At 40.7% G+C, this 27151-nt stretch overlaps 1 protein-coding gene across 1 annotated transcript; it reads left to right on the top strand.

Moving 5' to 3' along the window:
- Positions 1 to 10685: 10685 nt before the first annotated feature.
- Positions 10686 to 26046, top strand: CSGALNACT1 (chondroitin sulfate N-acetylgalactosaminyltransferase 1; the record flags this gene model as incomplete). The annotated part of the gene is made up of 7 exons (XM_081999261.1): positions 10686 to 11319; positions 18832 to 19048; positions 20267 to 20368; positions 21171 to 21349; positions 21766 to 21860; positions 25316 to 25397; positions 25763 to 26046. 7 exons carry the CDS (start codon positions 10686 to 10688, stop codon positions 26044 to 26046), a joined length of 1593 nt encoding a protein of 530 aa, XP_081855387.1.
- Positions 26047 to 27151: the final 1105 nt, after the last annotated feature.

Below are 27151 nucleotides of genomic sequence, written 5' to 3'. Positions count from 1 at the left end.
CTCTTACCCATATTTTCCTTTAAAAACACAACGATTTTCCTCAGCTTCTCCAATTTTACTGATGACTTTTTTTGTCATGCTTTCAATGCAAAGTCAAGATGTTTGTTGTCAAGGCTACATACCAGAGGAGAGAATTAAAACACCACAATCCCCTGTGCATGCTCTTACCTAGCATTTAAAAATTCTCTTTCTATGGGAGTTTTGTTTAAACCAGGTATGAGTTGCCTTTTTTTTCACTTGCTCCACATCCACATGCCGACACCCTTTGCTCATATTTCATTCTTTCCTATAGGATCATTCAGCGGGTGTTTTCCAGCTAACATCTTCCACCAGCAATTGCTTTCCTTCCTCTTTTAGGCAAGAAAGTGTTAAATTCTCTTGTAACTTGTTTTTAAGATGCCAGTCCCGGAAAGCTCTGCCTGTTAAATTGACTGCAGCAAGGAAAAGGAGATGATTTCTCATCAACAGGAGAACCATTATTCTTTTAGGAACCATTGAAATACATGCAGTGAGACATTTCGTTGCTGTTTCTAATAGCCCTTGTTGAACTAAGTCTGTGATAATAGAACAATATACAGAAAGAAGCTGGTGGAGGTGTAATGATAAAAGAAACATAGGTCTCATCCAGTGAATCCTTCAGGTATTTCATTAGCGTGATGGGATTTCCGTCCCTGATGTGTGAGATAAATTGCAGAAACTTTATTCATATCTACTCCTCAGCTGAGTGTTACATACAGCTTATTAACAATGAAATCAATAGGAGTAATCAGTTCTCAGCATAAGGACTTTAAATCTTTAGACCTGTAATCCAAACTGCACTGCATGATTACAGTAAACCCTTCAGAGAAGTTAATGGGATGCTTGCAAGTGACTACAGAAAACAGCTGCATTTCCTTTTCTACGGGTTAGAAAACAGGCAGACTAGAAGGCATTGGCTTGGGGGTGGGAATATCTTCCTCTGAGTTAAATTGCCACAGGCTCTCATTGCAAATGGTATGATTTTAATATTCTACAGAAAACTGCATTAAAAAGGAGGGGAAGGGAGGAATTTGTAAAGGCACAGCAGTGATTTATTCTTTTTATTTCATTAGCTTGCATAGCTGTACCAGCATATATTCTAGCCAATCTTTGTTAAAATAAAAAATAATGCCATCATTTGCAGGCAGGTTTCCCTATGAACAGAAACAAAGACTCAGTAGCATGAAGCTTCATCTCATAAGGAAATCTCTTTTCTTCAAATATTCTGGTAGGTTATGAGAATTATACTTCTTTTTTTCTATTCCTGTTTTCTGAAAAGCTTTATAAATGCACCTAATTTCAGGAAACTGTTTTTTTAAAAAAAGATTAACTATCCTTAAAAAAAAAAATAAAAAAAGGAGTTAGGTTTGCATCAACTTTGATACATGACTTGTTAAAATCAAACCAAGCCAGGTATCTTTGTAGTACAATGAGAAAAAAAAGGTTACAGTGTAAATTCATATTTTGTGTGTTATTTCATAACTTTGCATGAAACGTGCTTTGCTTCTGATGGAAGCCTGAAGTTGTTGTTTTAAGAGATAGGCTCTTTGGAACCTTTCAGGAAATGCTGACCTCACTGCGGGGTGTACTTCTCCTGTGTAACAAAAGAGGGAAAAAGATAGCTTTTACTGGCAAGGGAAACTGGCTTTGCTTATGTCATCAATCAGCTCTATGTTAGAGAATCAGGATGCCTCTCGTGTGAACTGTTAACATTTAACACGTTTCTAGTTGAATAGCTGGTTTTTAAGAGCTATTAACAACTACGCAATAACTGCAATTAAAATCTCCATAATAAACTACAGTTTTAATCCCAGAGTTCAATAGAGTTCAGTGAAGGAACTGAAATTTCTTGATGACCGGCGAGAACTTACATTATCTTTATAGCTGTAAATTAGTACAGACAGCTGTACATTAATTTATCAGACTACTTGTTTGAATTGAACTATTTCATAAAGAAACTGGAAGCATAGAGCCCATTTTCAATATGATTTGAGCACCAGAGATGAAATCTTAGAAATCAAAGTAACTGTGAGCAGGTCTCTCATTAACACTTGAAAATGTGGCTTGGATTCCTTAACTAAAGGATGTAGAAATGTGATGACATTTTTCTTAAAATGAAAAAAAATTTTTTTCTTATAGCCATCTGACAAAAAGCAATGTTTTGGGCCTGTGTGCATTCTGGTGTTTTCAAAGAAACCCACAAAACCTGACATGAAGTGGAAAGTTAAAGCACTGTGATTTGTTAAGTAAACATTTTCAACCTATTGAAATATTTAAAAATAAATCCATGTAAGTCATAGAGTATCATACAAAGATAAACATCTTCATTCTGTTGAAATGAATTGACCCAAGTAAAACTTTGTAGATAGCTGTGTTTTGCAAGATAGTTCTTTACTTTTTGGTTGTCTTCAGGTATTTTTTCAATTCCTTTTTGGAAGAAGAATTTCATGGTCAAGTAGATAGACTGTACAATACTAAATAGAGAAAACCTTCCCTTCTGCCTGGACCTTTTCTGCAGAGACTTTGCTGTGATTTATCTTTTCAAGTTCCCATAATAAAGAATTGGCTAGTTTAATGATGAAGGTGAAGTTGGTGAGATTCAAATATTACGTGAGCCTCAAATAATAAAAAAAAAAAAAAGACATTGGGAAACTTTCTCTAGAAAGACAAAAATTGTTTTACTGAAACAACTGAAACAGCTTGAGCTTTTCAAAGAATTACTAGGAGACTCTCTTCTGATATATCAAGGAAATACTAGGTCTTTGACCAAAACCACATATCAAAACAGTGATGATGAACTAAATGGGACTCTGCAGCACGTGTTGTTTCACAGTAAGCCCTTACCTGGAGGAGGAAGGAAATGGGGGCTGAGTCGGGAGACTGGCCTCTTCCTGTCGATCAGTACTGCCCAGACTGGTACGGAAATGCAGATCAGCAGAGCTTGGGGGTTGGTGAGAGAGCTATGAGAGCTGTTAATGCTGCATGTTTTAGAGCTGTGTGTGGAGCTTGGGTAACCTATCTCAGTACTGAATTGGCTTCCTTGTTATTAGTTTATAGTCTGAAACTTGATTTTCTTTTGTAGCATAAACCATAGCTGAACAGTAGTCTTGGTCAGCAATATTGGTCCCTGTCCTGATAATTCTTGCTCAGCCTAGATAACCCTTTATACTTTGTCTACCAAGATGTTTTTTCTCTTGTCCCTTTTACTCTTAATTATTTTATTTGAAGCACTGTCATGATACCACACTACCCAGTGAATTTCATTTGAAGTACAGGGAGCACAAAATTTAGGGCTCAGCATTACCCTGAGAGGACATAACATTAGGCTTGTGGGAAACAGATGTCTTTCCTCAGTTGCAACTGCAGGAAGGAGGAAACCTCCTCCGCTGTCAACTCTGCTGGAGTTAATGAAGTTCAAGTCCACCATCTAGCTTGGTACAGGGGATTCTAGCTGTACCGTGGGATTTCTGGTAAGGAGAGGAGGAGGGAATCTCCAGGTCAGACTGGATTGTTCAGACATCTTAAAACTATATTGCTACCTTACAAGGACTTTGATAGGATAGAAACCTTAAGTCACTGTTAACTGTACTTTGTCACCTAACAGGTTTTCTCAAAGCAGTGGTCTTTCATTGCACTTTGCAGGTGCAGCTGAAAGGCTGGTCTGATGGCAGCTAAACATATCAGTGCTTATATAGCTCTGACTAAAGCAGTCTTAGATAAATACGGTGACACACACAAACTGCTTTCCACTCTGCAGTTCAGCCTAGCTAAATTTTCCTGTTTCTGAACACAACTTAGTCATGTATGTTTGTGCATTTTTATCAATGGAAAAATTACTCTCCTGCTTAATTAGACACATGCTAAACCCTTCACTGATTCATGACTTACACCACAGGTCTATGTGCATGTACTGGGCTCCAGATTTTATCAGAAGTCTGACTGTGGTACAATGTGCTGTACATCTGGCAAAATCCTTAGGGCTCCTGGCATAAAGTGACGTTAGTATGTACTTTGTACAAAAAATATTTTAAGTAACTATCAATGTGACATAGTCATGAAGAGATGTGTCTAAACCCACAAGTGTTCACAGTGTGTCCCTACATAGGTGTAGATTCCTTCATTTGTACAGGTCTTGCTGCTGCTGACCTGACCTGCTTTTGTAGGGCTGTGGTCATCTTTGGTCTTAAAAGGAATGACTATTCATTCCTGTGGTGGCAGTCAGTTTTCTTTTGGTTGTGTAAATCACTGAGTGTGCATGTGTAAACATTTCAAAGTGAAATAACAGCATTTTTTCTGGGTCCAGACTTAAATGGATAAGCAAAGTTTATCCTATTATTTGTTTTAATCAGGAAATACTAAAGGATTTTGTGTTCTATCCATCTTATTCTGAGCCGTTTCAGAAGCTGATATAGCTTGGTGTTACATTAAGACTGAGTTTAGTCTTTCTGGAAGCCCTCCATATGCAGAGCAGTTGTTGAATTAGATCTTAAAATGAGGTAAATTAGCATAGTATCTTTTAGCTATTCCTTGGCTGTAGCTTGTACTTGTTTTGCTAGCTAGTTTCCTGCAAAAGGAAACCATTCTCATTTAGCATGCTGTCATCCTTGATGTTGTATAGGGCTGTTGCAGTATCATGTGACTGGAATAAAGTGCGCCTCTTTGACACATCTACAAAACTGAGATGGCACTTACCTAAATGAAATTAAATTGAAGGTCATGTTCAGAAGGTGCTGGTCTTCCAGCTAAGTTGGATGTCTCATCTGTCCACCCCAACCATTAATTTTTAGGACTGGTAACTCTGATGATTTGTTAATTTGTTCTTAAAAGGCCAGGCTGAACTCTGGGTCAACTCAAATGCATATTTTTCATCTCAATTTTAGCAAAGTTCAAAACACTTCTGGAGCAAATGAATTCCTAAAACTTCAGGTCAGAACTTGCTAATGAAAAAAGGTCCTTTAGAGAAGAGCATCGTTGTTTCTTTCCTGCAGTAACATGGAGTTGGTCTTAGTGAGTCACAACATCTTTGAAGCATCATTGCATGCTTGTCATCTCTTCTCTGCGTTTTCTCTTTGGAGCTTGACAGGGCATGCATCTGTCACATTGCCTGCTGGAGGACAGAGTGGTGGAAGCTTCCAGGGAAGTCCTGTAAAGGCTTTTAGAAGTGTTCTATGGTATCCCCAACTAAGAATTGTACTGAGGATGTGTGGGTTTGTGTACCTACAAGTCAGTGTGTTTAGCAGAGACGGGTAGTATGTTCTGGTTGTAAGGTGGAAATGAGTGTCTCATACAAAAATAATATTCATAATACAGACTCTTGCAATTGCTGGTTATTGATCTGTGGAAAACTGCCAAGTCTTTCACAGATAACGTTGTTCTGGAGGAGAGAAAGCAGTTCTGGGAGTGTTGTTGCAGTTACTTAAAGTAATAGTTCTTTTTTATAATAAACAATGACATTACTAGTGTGTGGAGATAATTGTAGATGTTACATTGGTTCTTTTCAGATGTAGTTAGAACTTACTTGGTGTTTAACTTTTGTGGCTTTTTTACTTTAAAACTAGTTTGATTTACAGTGCAGAGTGGAAAGCAATGGCGCTTTCACTCTTGTGTATGTTTTCGCATTGATACACTCACATACAGAATCTGTATGCACTGGGAGGACAAAGGAACCCCGATACTCCTTTTGAGTGTTTTTTTTTTAAATAGAAATAATGACACTGTAAGAGAAATAATTATTACTGGATTTCTACTGTAATAGAAAAAATTACTACTGTAAAAGTTGAAACAACTCTGGGATGTTTACTGCATATAACAGCAGAAGGCTTTCAGAGTGCCTCTTGATTTCTGTTCTTGATTGTCTTTGGGAAAATCACTTTCACGAGCATTGAGGCTGTGTGTAAGTGGATGGTCTAACACAAGTACCCATGGACCTCAGAACTCAGCTGAATTGGTGTGGCAGAAGCTGCTGGTAAGTAAAGTTACAGATTTACCTTGGTAAGAGGGAACCAATTAAATTAGCAGCACCGGGGTCCAGAGTACTAACGAAGGGAAAAGTTGTAACTTCAGCATTGGTTTTGTAACTTTCAGAATGAAAAGCCTATAGCAGTATCTTGAATGTAAAACCAGCCACTTCTCAGTTCCCTCACAAAAAGAAAACATATTGTTTCCAGGAATGTTAATGCTTTTGAGGGTTTCTTGTTTTGCTTAAGACTGCTTCTAATAGTTGTTGTAATCTATTTGCATGATGATCAGATTGTAATCGTTAATTATAGAGGGCAACAGAGTAATTGTCTTTCTGTGGGCAGGGTTAGATACCGAGGCTTTTCTCTTTGAGAGTGCACATGGCAATGCAAGTAAGATTTTCTGTTGAAGATGACTCTGGAATCAAAGATTAGGAAATTAAGATTTTTACAGTAAGTTGTCTACTGTGTTCAAGTACGGGCATTTGGCTTTTTTTTTTTTTTTTTTTGTAAGGCACTTAGAACAGATGTTTCACCCAGACTTTCTCCCTGCAGCTCATTTTGGAGATTAATATGATTCTAGTAAAATCTCACAATGACATGTGCTGCTGTTCAGTGAAGAGGTTTCAAACACCTACACGAAAACTAATTGCAGCTTTTGCCTCTATAAAAAAAAAAAAAAAAGAAAAAGGAATTTCAAAAAATGTTGTGAGCTAAAATGGTAGTTGCCATTCTGCATTACATCTGCAATAGGAAGCTGTGGCAGAAAGTACTTCAAAACATGGAATTATTTGGCATTACCCATGCTATATGTGCTGAGAGATTGCTGCCTCTGCAAATGTGACTGTTCTTTTGCCATCCATTTCTGTCCTCAACATTAAATGCGAGGAGAGTCTAGAGCTCAGAGGGGAGATACATATAAAGACATATATTGTTTTGACTCCCTTTCTTCTGCACAAATTCTCAGGCTGGTTTCTGGGAGTCAAAAATTCAGGCTTGATATATGTTGTCTTTTCTGTGTAGAGATAAATTTCCTGTATCTCTACAGTCCATTAAAAATCCAGATGCTGGTGAGTAACAGTGGTGGGTGCATACCATCCAAACTTTCAACTAACAAATTTTCTTAAGTTTTGCCATTCCCTATGGCTGGGTGCAGCACCTTCCACTGTGCACAGCTGTTTACGCAGTGCTTACAGTGATGACAGAACCTGTTTCTGTGTTTAGATCATTTTTGGGCCCAGGTTTCCTGAAAACAAATGAAAAGCACCTTTGTGAGCTGGGCTGACCTCTGGCTGGGCTAACAGGTCAAGCTGAGGTTGAAGATGTTTTTGCAAACAGAGGCATTTTTAGAATTAATGTCCTTTTTCCTCTGCTATCAGACTAACAACTGCATATTCATTAAAGCTTCTCTTTGCAAATAGAGTAATACTACTTGATGCAGCTGACTGCTGTGAAATACAGAGGTGTTTTTGTCAGTTCCAGGAAAAAACTGACATTTCAGTTTGTCTCCCCTTCATCTCAGGCGTTCTCAGTTGGTGTGAAACTGTGTCGGTCTGGTGAAATCAACAGAGCGGTTGTTAGGAGGAGTTACCATCCCCAGCTTTCTGGTACTGTCTGTGCAGCTGAGATGCCTTTAGCTGTGACCACCTTCAGTGTTGACTTAAAGTAATCTGCTTTTTTTGGCACTGACATGGATTGGGACTGCTTTCAAAAGCATGCCCATGAGATAGTAGTACAGTAACAGCTGTATATTTAAATGTCAGTCACTATAAGGCAGTGCCACTGAAGCCACCAGTACAATTTTGTAAGACAGGTCTAGCAACAGAGGGAAAGTAATGAGTGCTTGTCGTCAGGATGCCTCCAGTCATGATGGTAAAATCCCCATGAAGAAGCTGGAAATCCCCATGGCCTGAATTTCTTGTTATGAGAATGATTGTTCAACGGACAAAGTACCTTGGTTAATTTACTGTCCTGAAGTGTTTTTAAAGATGCATCTTTGATGGGTGAGATTACAAACCAGAAAACTAGATAGGAAAGAAAGAATACCCTGAAGAGAGACCCAGTATGTTTTAATGAAGATAGCTATATATACACGCATATATTTTAAGGTCAACATTTGAAGAGCTCTTTACCCAAAACTCAAATCTGTTGCTGCTTATAGAAATGAAATTGTGTGTTTATCTAAGCCATTGAGATGTAATTTCAGTTTATACCATGTTAGCACAACTAATCCTTTCAGTGATGTTCAGCTTCTGCCAATTCAGTCAATGGACTAATTGTGTGGAGTGAAGCATACAAGCACAGCAGTGTTTTATGTACTACATCTTACCACTTCCTGACCCTGTCTCACTGCACACTACCTTCTTGCAGCCTTCTAGGCAGATCTGTTGTAGAGTTAGAAATGCCCAGATTAATTTTCCCTGCTTTGACAAGCTCCTTTACATTGCAAGAGGCCAGCTTTTATAGTGCATCCATAGGAAGCGTCTCCACTACAGCCTTTCACCACGCAGGAGACAGACTGAAGATGTAGGCAGCTGGCAAATGTGAAAGCAATGAAGAGATGTTCTGAGGTTGACAGTGCTTTTTATAGTATGCACGTTTTCTGGGAAGGGCATAAGAAGGGAGATAAACAGGAGATGATTGTGGCAAGCTGAGAAGTAGATGTAGCAGACCAAGATGTTCCAAAGAGATGGTCACAACAAAAAGGTAAGGGTGCCAACTTCATCCTGTCCTTTTTCCTGTTGTTTGAATATTTTCTTCAATATCAATAATTCTTCCTTTGACAGGAAGAATTATTTTCTGATGTTATGGAGAATCTGACATTTTATGGAGAATCCTATAAATACTGTAATAGTCATTCAGCATTACTTTGAGAAAATACAGTAGTACTTCTGTAGCTCACTCAAGCCCCTCAGTTCCTACTCTAAAAGTGGGATTTTTTTCCTAGAAGCTCTGAAGACTGATAAAATATTGGTAACAGTTCAAAGACCAGAAATATCTCTGCATGACTGCTGTAGATAGAGTAATAGTCAATCAAGATGCGGGGGGAAGTCATATAGCAGTTGATAAAAAGTCTTACAGAAGACTTTGACTCAGAACTAAAAGTAACTGAAAATAACTCTGAAACTCTTTATTCTTAGATAAACTGTTTTTACTTAAGGGCCTGCTGGCACCGATATATGACTAAAAGGACTATGAATCTCTATTGTCAAAAGCAGTGTCATAGCGTCATAATGTCATGCATGCATCCCAGGGGAGAGCGTCAAGTCTTAATTTGATTGTGTTTGAGTCTAACAATGCAGTATCACAGTGTAATCTAGGATGTTAGTCAGGCCTAAGTCTACTAGCAGCTGAGTAAATGATGACGTTCTTTGCATCGGCATGGATTTGGGCCAAAACTGAGGGGTTTTGAAAATCCGACTGGTAGTGTTCTCAGCATGATTGTTTTAATGTAGCTTACAGCTAGATCAACATTCGTGTTCAGTCATCTAACTTTTCTTTCGTGTTTCTAAGTATACTTGAGGAAGTCTTAGTAAAAATGATAATGTTCACAGTTTTAACTTCTCTTTTTTTTTAAAAAAATGCCTAAGTGAGCTTTCCCTAAACCTCCTCTGTGATCTTCACTCCTGGGCAGAGAGCATATGTGCAAAACACAGTACTACTGTACATTGTTGCAAGACTTTTTATAATGTTATGAGAAACAGAAGAGGGCCTTAAAATGGTAACATAGTGTGCAATGATGACAGCCTCCTAGATGGAAACAAAGCTTCCCTTGATTTTGAGTAAGACTTGGTCTGAATGCTCCTGAAAAAATCGTACCCCTAGTTCTTTGGTTTTTATGGGAGCATCTGGTAGCTTATGTCAAACAATGTTAGTTGCAGCAATTGGCCTTGATAACAGTTTCTAGTTTCTTGTTTATCAAATTTCTGCTCCAGGTCAGGCTTGTATGTTCAAATGGGACCACATTTGTCACCTGGTGCTTTGGAAAAACATGCCTGGAAGCTGAAATGTATGTTGTATCTGTGGGACTGACTGCCTGTAAGATTTGAGTTCTCCAGGAGTTGATAACACTTGGAGGGCCATCATTGCTCAGATGAACTGAGCCATCCACCTTAACATCTCACCAGAAAGTAACAGATTATGACTTCCTACCATTTCTAAAGCATGGCAGACTTTGAGGCCTGGACTACTTTTTCAGCGGCAATGGGCCAAGTCATGTTGTTAAAATTAAATGCATGCATACAGGATTTCCCACGTAAGGGTCTTGGAACCTTTTGTGTCTTAGCACAAGCACTTCACAACTCTCAGATCTGCCAGAGCAATTGAGAAACAAGGTAAATTCTTAGAACACTCTCAAAGGTCTGGACTGAATGACCAAATTCTAATGTGCCTGAATGACTGTCCTTGTCATTTGTCTTTCAGGTCCTCAGGCTCCATCAGCCACCACCTGATCACATTGCAGCAGCGTAGGTGTTGCCATGAGGATCAGGAAATGTCCTGTCTGCTTCTCAGCTTGTCTTTTGTTCCTGTTGGGTAAACACCAGAGACAGCCCAATATAGAGGCAGAGCACACGTTTTAAGAGAGCTGACAAGCCAGTTCCTGCACATACATGCATCTGTGTAAGAGTACTCCAAGTCCAGGGGCCTCTGTGGCACTGCATGGACATAAGAACTGTTGCGTGTGTGGGGTTAGACTCTGCTTTTTGAGAGATGGTGCTCCGACGAGGATTTATTCTATTTCTCCCCCGACTTGCAGGCCTGCTGGTGGTGGCCTGTTGCTCGGTGTCTATTGTTTATATGTTGGCTTGCACACCCAAGGGTGACAACCAGCAGCTTGCCTTGCCCAGGGTGCACAGTCTGACTGCGAAAGAGGGATATGAAGTCATTCTGCAAGAGCAAGAAGAGCAACACCGCAACTACGTCATCAGTTTGAAGAAACAAATTGCCCAGCTGAAGGCTGAGCTCCAGGGCAGGAGCGAGCAGCTTAAGAACGTGCCGGACCAGTACCCAGACCCCGTGGACATTCAACTTGACCACAGTAACCCAGAGAAGGCCCAGGCTAACCTGCTGGCTTTCCTCCGTTCCCAAATAGACAAAGCAGAGGTGCACAGTGGCGTTAAGCTGTCCACGGAGTATGCAGCCGTGCCCTTTGAGAGCTTTACCCTGCAGAAGGTGTACCAACTGGAGACAGGGCTGACACGCCACCCAGAAGAGAAACCTGTAAGGAAGGATAAGCGAGATGAGTTGATAGAGGTGATCGAGTTAGCTGTTGGGAGTTTGAACAATCCAGAGGGGAATGGCAATGCAAAACACCATGTATACTCAGCCTCCGACTTCATTGAAGGTTTGTATGCAGGCAGCAGGTTAGAAGGTCCACATAGTGCTGGTGAGGGGGTCTGGTGTGACTGTGTTGCTGAGGGAGATGGGCGTTATCTCAGAGCACAGATGTCTTCTGGGATGGTGCTAGTGCTGTGACCCAGCGATGCTGTCTCAGGCACAGCTGCAGAATGGCAGCTTTCCTGGGGAATGGGACTTTGTGACAACAGAGCCTGCCAGTCTCTCATAGTGACCACCAATGTGTGCTCACAGCTCTCTAGTCATGGGCTTGCCTGAACTGACAAAGCAAGGAGTGAATGACCAGGCTGCAATCCCAGATCTGTTACCAGTGTTAAGACTGACAGCTGCAGTTCAAATCCAAACTCCAGTGTTACCGTTACTTCCACCTGCACAGCTCTGCCAGAGTCCGAGTGGCAAGATAGGTTTTGAGGACAGCAGCTGAGGAGCTCAGTAACTCAGCTGGTATCACCCATAACTTCAAATAACTAGGAAAGCTTAACCTTTACAAGGTATCTCCTATACCGGGAGTGGTGCACCTTAGCCCTTGGATTCTAAAATGAGCTAAACAGTCTTTAACCTCACATGTAATATTGAGGTAATAAGTGTGGATTTCTAAAGTGCCACTTTTAACAGCAGTGGGTTTTTACTTCACGTCTTCTGTCACTAAATGTGAAGTGCTTACTTGTTTCCAGTCAGGCTGCTTTTTCCCAGCCAGGCAGAGGTACCAGATGTATTCCAGGAGTTGTGATGTCTTTGTGATTGATACCTGTTCAGGTTAGCCCCTGCTGCACGACAGCTCGGAGTTAAAAGGGCAGGAACATGTGCAGCAGAAGCATGATATGACACAAGATTTCACAGATCTTCTTTCCAAGGGCTCATGGCTGTTTCTCATTTAGTAAGAGAGCTACATTTTTACTTGTAATATGGCTGTCCTAGTTTCACTTCATAGGAACCAGCATGTTACCTGCTTGTTGTTCAATAGTGTTGTTTGTAAGTGAGATTTAATCCACAGCTAACCTAGCTGAATTTGGTATAGGGGAAAAACTTGTTCCTCATCTTCAGATGTTTGTACTGCAGACTTGGCATGTGGGTAAGATGCCTATCTTTGATGGAATAACTACTCTAACGTGCTGAGCACAAGCCCCCATGCTTATCCCGAATCAATAGCAATTTTGCTGTGGATTGTTTTCTTCATCTAATATTTATTAATAGAGCAGAGCAAAATGCATCCTCCATGTGATGAGGACAAACTGTTGCTGCTGTGCAATGGCCAGTTGTTCATTTCCACTCTCTGTATATAATTCTCTGGTGACCATGGTATCGAGAGACAATACGTTCTTGAGACCGTGCTGGGATATACCTGCCAGTTGGGCAGGTGCCTCCCACAGCAGGGACATGAGTTGTTCAGACTGTGGAGACCTTGTTGAGGCAGGTCTTGCCTCCACTCTGGTCCAGGAGCTTCTTCCATACCAGTCAAATTCCTCTTGCTCAGACATGGGACCAGGGCATGGGCAGAGAATTGGGAAGTGCTGCCAGCATTTGAATGCATCATGGAGCTACATGCTTCCAGTCTCCTCCTTTCTGTTTGTTGTTCAATTTATAATTTCAAAATATGTTTCTACTATTTATTATAGGAGCTGAACAAGCATGTATGACTGTTTGGCACCAGCTCTTTCATGGGGAAAGGGTGAGGGGAAAGGAGGAGATATTTCCTGCCATACATTGCTTAATATTCCCTTAAAGTTACCCTTTTGCCTAGAGCCTTCCTTTATGCACAATCAAGGGTCTTTGCCTGGGTACCAGTGCTGTCCTTGGGGAACAAGACAGAACGTGGTGTGCAGAAAGGCATAGAGAAGGGATGCACACTGCAGTGCTGGCTCTGTGGAGGTTCATCATGCACTAATGGCCTTGCTGGCTTTCACATACCGTGGTGAAATAATCCAGGAGGAAGAAGCCCTGCATGTGACTCGGAGCTTCAGAAACTGGAGCTCTGTGTTCAGCTCAGTCTGAGCTCAAGAAACCTTCCTTGTGTCCTCCCCTGCAGGGCAGGCCCTTGCTTCTGTAGATGCAAGGTAATAAATTCTCACTCTTACTCAGCAGTGCAAACTGATTTGTTTGCAAATGCAGGGATCTGTGCATCAGGGCTGGAAACAGAGACGACTTGGCAGAAGATTTCCATGCAGAGTTCCTCTGGAAGTCTCTGTCGTCTCTTGGCAGTCTCTTTTCCCCCATCCGCCATTCTCCAAGAATGGCAAAAACTGCTGATCGAAGCACAAGCAAGTCCATTGCTCTGTATAACTTGAGCAGGAGAAGGGAGGACTGAGTTTTCTGTTCCAATTCTGCATTTCAAATATGTTTTGGACTCAGAACTTGTTTTGGAGACAGTGCTTTTGCAGGTGCCACTGCCTGCACAACAAGTTAGTAACAGGCTGGATTCCATGGCAGCTTCTGGCAGCTTTGTACCAATCCAGCAACACAGCAACCATGAGTGGCATTACCCAGCCAGCAAAGCCCGCTGTTTTCATTTTCTGGAACTGCCCAGGGTAGCTGGAGTTTTCTGGGAGATGTGGCCCAGTTCTGCACTGAAACCACTTAACCCTGTAAGCTTTTTATCTTCCAGTTGCTTTAACAGTAACAGCACACAAAAGCTGTATGCATCCCTTATGTTAAAGGTGGGGCTACTGCCCTTGTGTTAAGATTGAGCGATGGAGGGATGTGCTGAAATGAAAATCAGGTAATCGGGGTCAGAGACAGGATTCAAAACCTGAGCTGCTGCTCTTGATATGTGAGACTTGTGTCTTTGTTTCTGCCCTATTAAGTGAAGCCTTTGACACCAGCTTTACTCAGCTTTACTCAAGTGTATTGCTGATCCTAAGTCTCACATATAGTCTAGCATATAGAGTGGTGCAAGTTAATCTTGTTTGCTTCTTGCATGGATTTTTCTTGTGGGTCACATCTGGTATCTGCTGTCACGTTTTCAGTACTAGTTCATTGCTAACATATGCCAATGGGCAGGGTGGTGGTGTGGTGCAATAAATTTGATTAGGGTCTGAATCTCTTCCTCTTTCCCATTTTGTGCCTTTATTCTTGTCTTTGCAGAGGGAAAATGTTTCTTCAAACACTCCTTACATTTAAGGAGAAATGTTTTGTCTCTGTGGCTGGGATCTCTTGAAATAAGTGTCGCATCCTCTGCAGTTTCTAGACAGAACCACTTGTGCGTGGGAATTAGACTGTGACCCTGGTACCTTACATCTGAGCTAAACTCCTTCTCGGCAGATTTGCTGTTACATGAAATTTGGATAGGATTCTCAGACAGTTTTCCTTCCAGGAGTAATAGCTGACACGTGGTGGAATTTTCCATTTTTTCATATTCAAAACCAAGAGAGCCACACCTTCTCCATGGGGCCTGAAACGTATCCATCTGGCTGCTTGCTGCTTTGCTTCTCTCTTCACAGAGGCACTTGGGCTGTTCAGCTGCTATAATCCTCTCTTCTCCCCCTTATTCCTCCCACTTCTATACCGAGTTCACTAGTTTTCTGCCATGAGGAGCCAGCAAGAAACAACATGGAAAAGATCAGAAATTTCAGTGTATTATAAGCAGGCAAAGGACTGCTCTGTTTCCAATAGAAAGCCAGTTGCTCAGTGGGCAGAATAACAGGTCTGGTCATGAATTTATGCAAATGGCAGCAAAGCTGAATAGATTTGGAAGTCACTCATTTTCTCAGAGATGGAGATAATAACTTGGAGACTCCAACAAGCCTGAGTGGTGTGTTCCATAAGTGAATGTAATCACTGTCTGATGATACTCTTTCCCAACAGGAACAGTTCCAGAAAATCCCTGGATTGCTTCAGAAATGCCCTGCCATGGCACTGTCAAATATGCTGTACCATAAGTTTTCCTACCTGAAGTATGTCTACCTGAAGGCTGTCTAGTGACTGGAATTTTAAATAAGGTTTCAGAGACAAATGAAAATGAGTAGCTTTACTTTCTTAAATTGACAGCTACTGGTGGTGGGCTACCTGATGCAGTTTTGCCCTGGAAGCTTATTGGGAGAAAGAATGATGCCTTTCCTCAAAGCATAAGATGCTGTATTTTACTGGCTGTGAAGTGGGAAGACCACTGTCGTATTGAGTTAAAATGGGGACAATGAATGCAGATAAATCCTAACAGCGGTTCCTACAACATCTAACAGAATATAAGTAATGAGCACGGCTCCAGGGAGTGTTTCTATTGAGAGTGGAAGACCTGAAACCTATGGTCTGCGGAACTGAGGCTAAAATTGTCATCCACTCAACAGCATTTTGTTTAAGGTTGCGTGGCTGTTTGCTAGTTATCAGTTCCATGTAGATCTCTGAAACTTGTTTGCCTGCCCTGCAGAGTAGAGATCAGGTATTTTCCATTTCATTAAAGAGCCCTGGGAATTGCTGCTCCGAAGACTGGACACTTACTGCTCTTTAGTCAACTCTTCATCGCAGGTCTTTTTTTTGCTTCTTACTTATCCTTTTTCTTCATTTTAGGGTCAGTCTCTCTGCTGGCCCAAAGCTCCTGTTCACTTTTTTACATTGGGTTTCTAAAGGCTTTGACTTTTCTCCCTGCCTCTGAAAGGCATGTTCTGAAACATAGCTGCTGTAATGGAAGCAATAGATGATCAATTAACCTTCTTTTATCCACAGCGAACACTTAGCCTTTCCAAGGCTTTTGTTGCAGGAGCAACCTTTTCAGGAAAAGGTTTTTTGTTTTACTTTTCTGAGACTACTTTTCTCCCTTCCTCGTAGCTCATCTCTTAGAATTGAGGCTGCTTCTGAATGACATAAAAAGTACTGATGGCACAAATGAAGTAGTGCCTTCAGAAATGGAAAAATCTTGTGAAAGGCAGGATGTTCTGTCGGGTGAGTCCCCAGAGTGACTCAAGACATTCAGCTCATTTCCAAGGCTTACTGCCTGACCTTGGGCAAATCACTGTGTTCTCTGCTTCTAAAAAGAAGATACTTAAAAAAGGAAAGAATATGCTTTAAAAAAGGAAAACAAATGGTTTAAATGTGAGTCAAGAATAACCATATTTAATTACATGCATTAAACTTGCATGCAGTTCTCTTCAGGATAAAATGTTAGGATTATAAATTCTTCGGTTAATATCTTGTGCAAGGGAACCTTGCCTTCACATAAACTGCTTGTTTTTATCTGTAGTAGAAGTCCTGAATAAGAACAAAAGTGCAGAGTTAGAAGTAGCCTATCTTGATGTGTGTATAGCACTAGGAGGGACCTCTTGGGTCACAACGTGCATTCTACTTTAAGGTGCTTCTTGCTTATTTGGGAAAGCTTCCTTTATTCCAGAAGTGTAGTACATATCTCTGGGGAAGTGGTATTTGTGGGGTCATTGTTTCTTGGCTGCGGTAGAAGAGGATGTAGAAGCAAAGCCTTTGAGATGTTGCATGATAGCTAGTATTAAATTGGTTAATTTAATTTAGATCTTTGTTATTATGAAAAATACCTGTTCACTATGTCAAACGTGAAACAGTCCATTTCTCTATAGAGAAAATGCAAATCAGATTTAATTTAGATTTTTGTTTATCTTAATGTCAAAAGGCTACCTTAACCTTCCACAACACAAACTTCCTTGGCAAGACCTGTGTTCAAAAAGTGCCTGAGTAAATGAGTGCACCGAGCAACACACTCGGATCATCAGCAGGCTTTCTGTAAGAATAAATGGGTGGGCAGAACTCAAAGGCCCGGATTTCCATTCTCTGGCCACCAGGAGGAGGAAATGCAGGACCTATTCCGTCACCATTCATGCTCCAGTTCAGTAACAGATGTAGTTCATGGTCTGCACCCTGGGCAGACTGTATAGAAAAAGCTAGGGGGAGTCAAAGGCACAGCTTTAAAAGATTAGCAGTAAAAGAACGATGGAGCTGCTATCTCACTAGATTCATCTGCTATGCTGGAGGGGCGATTGGAGCATTTGTTGAATCAGCTTGTATTAAAAATAAAACATGAAGTGAATAACAGATGCGTAAATCTGCATATAGATTAACCAACTGAAGTATTCATTAAGAATAAAACACTTACACAATGATAGTGAAGGTAAGATAGCCCACAGAACTCTGGCCAGATAAAAACTCACCTCACTAATCTTTTCAATGTTCTGGACATAGCAATGTAAAAGCTACAGTACAAGATGAAGAGCTGATGTCACTTTGCTGTTCAAAGAAACCTTTGACCCAGACCTTCCCAAGCAATACAGACAGAGCTGACAGTCTATGGGTTGGATGCACAGCAATGTTACACATCAGGGAATGACTAAGATTAAAACAAAAAAGACCCAAAAACATTATTTTGATCAAGCTGTTTTTCATAACCAGATGGGGAGTTAAAAAAAAAAAAAAGAAACAAGTCAAGCGGAGGAGTCTTCTTCCAGTTATGTTTTGCTTGTCTTTTGAGTTTCTTCAAGAGATGGAAGGCAATGCAATTATACTCTTCTACTGAGGAAGTTGTTTAGGGTATTTACAGTGGCTTAACAAGTAGTTAGAATTAGCATTTAATTATTCCTTCTTAAACGTAAACAGATATAGCTTTGAAAAAGCTTTATTTCAGTATGCACTGTAGGGATTGAAGTATCATTTAGAGTGGGTACAATCTATAGCTTTTTTGCCAACTTTGTCTCACTTAAGGTATCAGAATAGTGTTTCAGTGGGGCATGACCAATACTTTTATAGTTCATGCCAGCCCTCAGCATGGGACCAATTTTACCCATCAAGTATGTTAAAAGTTCATTCCATACAGGAAATAAGTCCATGCTTGTATGAATTAAATATCCTTGGGAACTGTCTAATGTAGTCTCCGGGATTGCGTCCTGGGTCTAGCCTCTGACAAACTCCATAGTGTCATCCTTGCAGACCATAACTCACCCAGGAGTGGGCATCATTGCCACAGAGAAAATAAAAATCTCTTTGAAAGCTGAGTAACAGGAGAGATTTGTCCTGATTGGCAGTGGGTGAAGTTGATGGCTGCTGGGGCCTGGTTGCATAGTTTTATTGGGGGACTTTCCAGAGAACCTCACAGAACAGATAAAATGAATGTGCTCATCAGGAAATTGCTTTTCTGGGAGATGGCCTAATCACTTATATTTCAGAGAGACAGGCTGGCTTTTGCAGTCTCTCTGCATCACCATTACCATGCATGCCTGCAGTGTGCAGTTGGAGCAGTCTGAAAAAGAAGGACAGTATGTCTGCTGGGTTACACTGAGTGTGAGCAATTGGTAACCTTCAGGGGTTTGTAACTCAGCCAAGCCTAGGAATGTGCCTGTGAGAATACCAAATAGCTCCTGCAACCAGGGCTGTGTCCCTGCCAGAGTGACAGCCTCCTCCAAAAGATGGTGGATTGTGTACTGGTTTAAAAGTAAATATCATGTCTCTGCTGCCTTTTCAGCTAAGGTGTAACACATGAAGACTGCATCTTTTTTTTTTCCTGCCCAGGAGCCCAACTTTAATCCAAAATCTCCTTTCTTTCCTTTTCACACAGGGATCTACCGCACAGAAAAAGACAAAGGCACATTGTATGAGCTGACTTTCAAAGGAGACACAAAACATCAGTTCAAGAAGATTGTTTTATTCCGGCCATTTGGTCCTGTAATGAAAGTGAAAAATGAAAATGTCAATATGGCTGACACACTTATTAATGTCATTGTACCATTGGCCAAGAGAACCAGCAAATTTCGGCAATTCATGCAGAATTTCAGGTGGGTTTTCATTCCAGTGCTGCCTTTGCTTTTTCTTATTTGGAAAGTAAAGATACAATTTCAGGAGTTATGAAGGCCTCAGTCAGTAAAAATCATGCAACTTTTACATAACATTTCATTGTTCCACTAAGAAGTCATTTTTGAGATTATAGAGACTGAAAGGCATTCGGCTGCTTAATGCATTGTGATTAGTAGTAAAAGCAATTATATTCCAGTCATCAGGGTTTTTGATTTGCATGTACCTGGCTTACATGTCTTAATCTGTTTCGTTGGGGCACATGTGACTGTGGCAACATGAGAATTTCATTACGTTAGTTGCAAAGGAACATTTCTAAGGAAAAAGGGAATTAGTGCTCTGAGACACTTTGTCAGGCCTTGTTAGAGAAAAGATTAAGGCAACAGGAGGCAAAAAGAAAATGTATTAGAACTTTCAGGATAGTTACTTTTAAATTTCTTTTCTTTTTCAGCACAGAGACAATGTTTGGAGGGAGAATTTAATTGAGATGTAGCTTTAAATAGCTGCCCAGAAAAGACTGTGTTAGCAGCAGATACTGATTCTTACAACAGGATTTGTTTTGCCTAATTACAGCCATCTAAAAATAGGCTGCTTGTCTAAATTAGCCATCTGATAGATGCTTGTTTTAGGATGGGAGAAATCACCCTCTGGTCATGCTGATCTCTTTGCTGATTATAGATGAACTCTTGCTGACTAAACTTTGTGCAAGAGAGGCATGACGTCTAGCATTAGTTCAGACTGGTCATATCCTTAGGTTACTGGCTTGATCTCTGGTTGATAACTTAGATTTTCTTAAATGTTTCTTAACAAAATGCCAAAAATCTGAACTCTGGAATATCTGTTACAAAAAATCAAGGTTAAGAGGTAGGGTACGTATAGCTTCTTTAAAATCCTTCTTCTCATATTCTCTAAGTGCAGGAGTTATTGCCTGCTCGATCATTCTTCCTGGGGCTGGATGGCTTGTTCTAACAGTATAACAAACACTGCTTAGAGAGTTTTTTCCTAATCTGTCTGAAAGATAATCTTTTGTCCCATCTGACAGAGGCAGTGAGCCCCTTTGTCAGGACAAGGATCTCTGTCAGTGAATCATGCCCTCAGGAATGCCTTCCAAGGTTCACCCTATTCTGCCTTCCCCAGTGGGTGTAGGTTATTGAAGAAAGCTAACTTCTGGGGCAAGTCACAAATCTGTCTCTATTCTCCAGGGAAACGGGCATTCAGCAGGATGGGAGAATTCACCTCACTGTAGTTTACTTTGGAAAAGAACAAATGGATGAAGTCAAATCGATACTTGAAAATACCTCCAAGTAAGTACCTGAAATATCTGATGTGTGCTGTTCATACACAGCGATCATAACATGAATTAGAGACTAGATAGCTGTCCAAACCCGTAGTTGTGCCAAAAAGTTCTAAATTGCATTGTAGAAAATGGCCTTCTTTCCTCTGTATCAGATAAAAATGGTGTTACCCTGACAGTCCTGTATCTGTGGTTTTGTGATATTGGTTTTTAGAACCACAAAGCAGATTTCACTGAATTTACCTCAGTGTAGCTTTTTTTTTTTCCCCCCACACTGGTAACTTCTTTAGTCCTTTTGAAAGTGGCTTTAACTGTTAGGACTGAAAGTTGACTTCCAAAGACAGGTGCAGACAATTTCAGTAGAGCACATAGGAACTAGATGCTTTTGGCCAGGTCTGGTCTATTGTGTTTTCTTGCATAGCTGTGTTTGTCAAGAACATGTGGCAGTGTAGCCTTTTGTTATCATCTCCATGGGGGAAGAAGGCCCTTGTATAGATACAGCAATATGACCACAGGTATTTTTTATTTGCCTACTAAAGATATTTTTGTCCATCTAAGCCTTGTTGGGATTTTTGTGAGGTCTGCCCAAAGAATGTCTGTGACAGGAATGCTAGCGTAGGAGTACACAGATCAAGCTCTGAATGTAGACATTGTGGAACTCTCAAGACTCAAAAAGGACATTTCCCTCAAACTGCTCTCAGAACTGTGATACTACAGATTTCCAGGTTAATTGCTTCATATGGGTTCCCGCCCCCACTTGTACTAAGATCTGGAAGGGCAGGGTAAGCTGCTGAATATTTTCCTTCTCCTAGGTCAGCCAACTTCAAGAACTTCACCTTCATCCAGTTGAATGAAGAATTTTCCAGGGGCAAAGGATTAGATGTTGGTGCTCGATTTTGGAAAGGAAACAACGTTGTTCTCTTTTTTTGCGATGTGGACATATACTTCACAGCTGAATTCCTGAACTCCTGTAGATTGAACACACAGCCAGGTACTGCTACTCATTAAGTGTATTGTTTTTCAACAGATTTTTACCTATTGCGTAACAGCATTCACCAGAGTATTCTTGCCTTGGAATTGGTAATGAAGCTGCTGTAAATCATTCTTGAAACTTGGAGAACTAATTAAGACATGTATAGAAATTCCATTGCTGGTTGGCTTTTGAAAGGTTATAACACTCCTGCTCCCACTGTGATTGAATTTCTTGCCTTCAGCACCTGTGCTTTCTGGAACAGGATCTTTTTGTTAATTATATCCTCACAGTCACATTTTCATGCAAAGAACATAGACTCAGTCCAAAACTTGTGTGACTTTGTCTGGATTTAGTCTGGCCTGGACAGCATCTTGTAAGAGAGAGAACTGTGCTTTATACAGCTTTTTAAAAAAATAACCCATTGTCATTTCCAGGGAAGAAGGTGTTTTATCCTGTTCTCTTCAGCCAGTATAACCCCAGTATAATTTATGGCCACCATGATTCCATTCCATCTTTAGAACAGCAGCTGGTAAGTACATTGTCCTGGTTTCAGCACGGATAGAGCTGGTTTTCTTCACAGAAGCTAGTGTGAGGCTATGTTTTGGATTTGGGATGAGAAAATGTTGATAACGTGCTGATGTTTTGAGTTGTTGCTAAGTAGTCAAGGACAGTCCAGCTTCTCATGCTGGCTTGCTAGCAGGAAGACTGGGGGTGCACAGGAAGCTGTCTAAACCACGACATACATGAATGCCTGCTTTTATTTGGACAAAGCATTTTTTAAAAGTGCATGTGCTCTTGGGTAGCATTTCCCTATTCCTTGTGCACAGTGACTACCACACAGACAAAACTGATGACAGCAGTCACCATACTGTGAGTTCTGCAGTTAAGTTTCACAGGCAAGTATCTTGTACCATTTATTTTAACCCTTGTTTGATGTTTTATACATGTAACTTAAGAATTTAAACCATGTCTGCTTCTCTGCCAGAATGGAATTTCTAATTGGTGAGCAATTAGAATCATAGACTAGTTTGGGTTGGAAGGGACCTTTAAAGGTCATCTAGTCCAACCTCCCTGCAATGAGCAGGGACATCTTCAACTAGATAATGTTGCTCAGAGCCCCGTCCAACCTGATCCCCCACCACCAGTTCCTCTATGGTATACTGTCTCAGGATGACAGTCCCTGATCTTGCTCTCATTTCTTCCTTGCACTGAATAGTTTCTTTGCTTGCATCTTGAAGAGCTGACATTTGTAAAAAGCATAGATATCCTTAGATGAGTCAGTGAAAACAGAATTCCAGGGGCTGTCACAGTTATTCCCCCACTTACTTGAACACCTCCGATGGCTTTTCCCGTCCCACTGTTTGTGAATAAACTGCCTGCGAGCAGACAGTGTGTTTCTGAAGTGTACCACTTTGTCTCAGAGTCAAATGACATGCTTGGAGCTGTCCCTTCTGGCTTTAATCTGTCACTGATATAACACAGCATAACTCCACTGATTTTCATCTCACCTGCTTATCTTCAGTGTGAGAACAAAGCATTTTTTTTAAAAGCATTGTCATAAGGCATAGGATTAAAACATGTAGTTAAACCCAGGTGAATCTCCTTGATGAGAAGGAAGCTGTTGTGAGGAAGAAGCTGAGCACACAGACAAGAAGTTCACATGGATGCTAGCAGCAGAGCCATTGCGTGGCATTGCTGCAGATGCTATTCTCCATTCTCTTGTGCTCTGGCATTGCATTGTCTTGAAGCTAAAGGGGTGATAGAAGTGGTGGCTTACCCTTTATGTACACCCTCCACTCTTGCTTCTCTCCAAAGTCAGCATGTCACAGTCCTCTGCCCACTAGTGCTGGTAAGTGGCTGAATTTTAAAATTAAAGTGTAAGCCAGCTATGCAGCTTCATTCATTTCCTCTGGGTCAGGTCCCAGCCTGCCACAGCTGCCCCTCTTACTGCCAGGCACCTGTCAGGGCTCATCCTGTCCCAAGGCCAGACACTGTCTCCAGAGCATCCTAACTTCTATGGTTGTTCTCAGTAAGTAAGAATTAGGGGTATTTTGAGCCCAGCAACAGTCACAGCTGAAAAAGATCCCTAGGAGCCTGAGTCCAGTCTTCTGTCATCACTATCCTCACCTCGTGTGATCCCTCTAGAAAAATGAAGAATGAGAATTTGAAAAGTCCACCCAAAATATTTTAAAATATTTTTTGTCTGTTCCCTGTGTTATCCAACAGGGAACCAGAAAGTCTTTTACTGAAGAGTCTGGAAAATCCTTTTCACTGTTTTTTCTTAGACAAAACTTGTTCTGATTATACCATGGGAATTCACGTTAGCTTTTCTCTCTCTGATGAGAGCCCACCAGGGATCCTCAGGCTTGTAAGCAGTGTGCTTAGGAAATGAAATAGAGTTTAGCTCTCAAGCTAGCATAAATTCCACAAAAGACATTGTCAGGATTGTGCAAATATTTATAGCTAATATTTGAATTATAAAATGTGATGCATATGTCAGAAAAGTTTCTTGATTTAAAGTAGTACTGCCAATCTCATTTTTATGTAGATTTTTATATTTTCAGCCCACATTAGTTCCCAGGCATGAGGCCAGATCTGTGCCACTAAAACAAGGCAGTGTTAGCTATCTGTCCTGGTACTCAGGCTGCTGATTTAAAAAAAGCCTTCAGAAATCTTTGAAATAATTTGATTTGTGCAGCAGCCACTTGCACTAATGGGAACTGATAATGCTAATGCATACGAGTAGCTTGCTGTAAGGGCATCGTTATGGAGATTTCTTGCTACAGTGCAGACCTGACAGATACAATCTTGTTTCCTTTTAATTGGCTTCTGCAGTGGCTTGGCTTTTTCAAGGAAAGGAGAAATGAGAAAAGAAAGAGATAGCAACGTGAGCAGTAAAATTAAAAAAAAAAAGCCATTAAAGTGACAAAGGTTATGAACAAAAAGGGGAGGCATGAATGAGAAATCAGGAGAGATTATTTTGGAAGAGGATTTTTTGGTAAAGGAAACGCTGGGATTTGTAAATCCACAAATGGAAATTTTGTCTCCTCATCTTCTGTAACTTTTCCACAAGTGAAGCCAAAATTTTCAAAAATAGCTGCTAAGGGATAGGTTTGTAGCCAGACCTTCAAGAGTGTGAAGTACTTCTGACTTGCTTAGAGGATTTAATTACCTGTCCCAGTCCCTTGAAACCCTTGGATGTCTTATCAGATTGGGGTAGATCACTCACACATATGAATTATGACCTGAGGGATCTATACTTGGATATCTGCTTTTGAAAATGATAGCCATGGTTTATCACTGCTCTGATTTTCTACCTGTAATACATAATATTTTCATGGCCCATCTCCATAATGTAGAATGTGCATTCATTATTACAAAGGCTTTTATGGGATATATATCTGCCACCTAACATTTCTGAACTTCAATTTTACCTGGGTTTAGCAGTTCTGGAAAACTATTCTTACCACTTTCCTAATTATTGTCAAAATTAAGGTAATCAAAAGCAGCTGTCAGTTGTGTGATCAGATGAGAACCACTGTTTTCTTCCAGAGCTCTTGTGGTCCACAATCCAGATGCCACCATCTGCTCTACAGCAGTCTGGCTTCCCTGGTTTACCAGTACATTCTTACATCAGATTTGAATCCTGCAGAAACTAACAGTTTTGGAGGATGTTTTGCCTGTGAAGAAGCAAACTCCAGAGGATGATGTGATATTACTCCACTTGGTCTACAATAGCAGGAGTAGAGCGAAACCTGGTTGTTCTGGATCAGGGGGTTTATCCAAGCTAAGACATGGCTGTTTTTGGGGGGCAAAAACATGCAACGAGTATCTACAAAAACTGGTTCAAGATCAGACATGGATTTACGTGGGGAAGAATAAAAGGGCAGTTGCTCCTATTTCTGACCACATTCAGGGACTTGTCTGCTGCTCACACTGAAAACATTTCTGCTCCCATATAAACATTCCTTTCCCTCCATGCAGATTATTAAAAAAGAAACTGGATTTTGGCGAGACTTTGGTTTTGGGATGACTTGCCAGTACAGATCTGATTTTATCAACATAGGTAAGAAAAATACACTCCAATATGTCTTCCTTTTTACTGAAACATAGAAAATTGTGATCAGTTTCCCTTTCCTTAGCCAAGTGTGTTTATGCCTCTAATTTGCACCAGTGCTCTGGTTAGATGTTCAGACCATCCCTAGGTGCCATGGAGGTTACCAGAATATAAGTGCTGCTCAGTACAAATAAAGCAATTTTGTCTGATAGTGAAAAATTTGAAGCTAAGAAATTTGGACACTTTGATGTTGGCAGAAAGTATGGCTGTTTTAAAGGGCTGACTGGAGGCAGAAAAAAAGCTGTAGTGCAATTAATAGCATCGAGTTTGCTAGTATGTATTTCTAGTTCTATTTTGGATTTTGTTTGTGTCAGGTGGCTTTGATCTGGACATTAAAGGCTGGGGTGGTGAAGATGTACATCTGTACCGCAAATACCTTCACAGCAACCTCATCGTGATCCGAACGCCTGTCAGGGGTCTCTTCCATCTGTGGCATGAAAAGCAATGTCTGGACGAGCTGACCCCAGAGCAGTACAAAATGTGCATGCAGTCCAAGGCCATGAATGAGGCTTCTCATGGCCAGCTTGGGATGCTTGTTTTCAAGCAAGAGATTGAGACACACCTGCATAGACAGAAACTGAGCAGTAAGAAGACATGAAGCCAGAAAGGGAGGCAAAAGCCTCTGAATTGGCCTATAGGGTGTTTTGGAAAAGAGTTGCTTACAAGAAAAGATGGGATGAGACTCAAAGGATGGAGATTCCAGCAGGATGGCAGCAAAAGAAGATGAGGGGAAAGTGCTTATGCTCTGTGCTGTTCCCTCCTTCTGTTTTTTTCTTAATAGGGCTTTTAAATGCTCCATTAGCCTGACTGTTCAGCACTTGCTTCTGGGGGAGACTTGAACACTTGATGAGATTCGAGGTCACAGAGACAACAAACGTTACATAAATGCCAGTCTGGTATTCACAATAACAAATGATGTGCTCTTCTGTTGAAATGTTTGTAAGATGTGTACAGTTATTTAAAGGATTGACCCTTTGGTGGGCCAATAATAATGAGTTATTGTGTAAATCTAACCTGACATATCTAAAAAGGGCTATTTTTTAATAAGTACAGAGCTCCTGCTCTGAGAAGGACGTCTGATGGTTAACAATGGTTAAGCTAGAGTGACCAAAAATCTTTTTCTCTTAAGGGGCTGGGGTGGGGGGACAGCAGCAGTGCACTAACAGGGTATTCCTAGTTCATTCAGAGACAAAAAGCATCTTGGAAAATGCTTTCTAAAATTCAGAAAGAGAAAGCCCTACCAGTCAAGTGTCATGTTTCAAAAACACTGAAGGGTAGTGTTTGTTCTCTTCTGTGGATAGTGAAAAAAAGCAATGAGCCATGTCTGTATCACATGAATCAGATGGTGTATTTCTGCTTTAAAATACTGTAAGTATCTCAAGATTTATTTTTAAATGAAGTTGGTTTTGCTTGGGAATTATTTTTTCATACTTCAAATTTTCTACTTCTAGCCTTACTAGGAAATAGTGCAGCCTTCCAACACCTGGAAAATGATCTGCAGATCTGTGTTTCCTGTGGATGGGAACTGGGTTCAGACAAGTGAAGTGATTCTTCTACACAACCTGGGTGCTGGAAGGCCGAAGCTTTACCATGCGGAAGAAAAGGAAATACATCTTAACTTGCAGTACTGATTTAGTAGGAGGCTTTAAACTCTGAATGTCAGATACCAAAACTGATGAACGTTTTCTGACTTTATACCAAAG

The sequence above is a fragment of the Phaethon aethereus genome (assembly GCF_964289735.1).
Source record: "Phaethon aethereus genome assembly, chromosome: 4".
NCBI lineage: Eukaryota > Metazoa > Chordata > Aves > Phaethontiformes > Phaethontidae > Phaethon > Phaethon aethereus.
The sequence above is the reverse complement of the archived record's forward strand: the minus strand, read 5'-3'. Positions and strand labels throughout refer to the sequence as shown.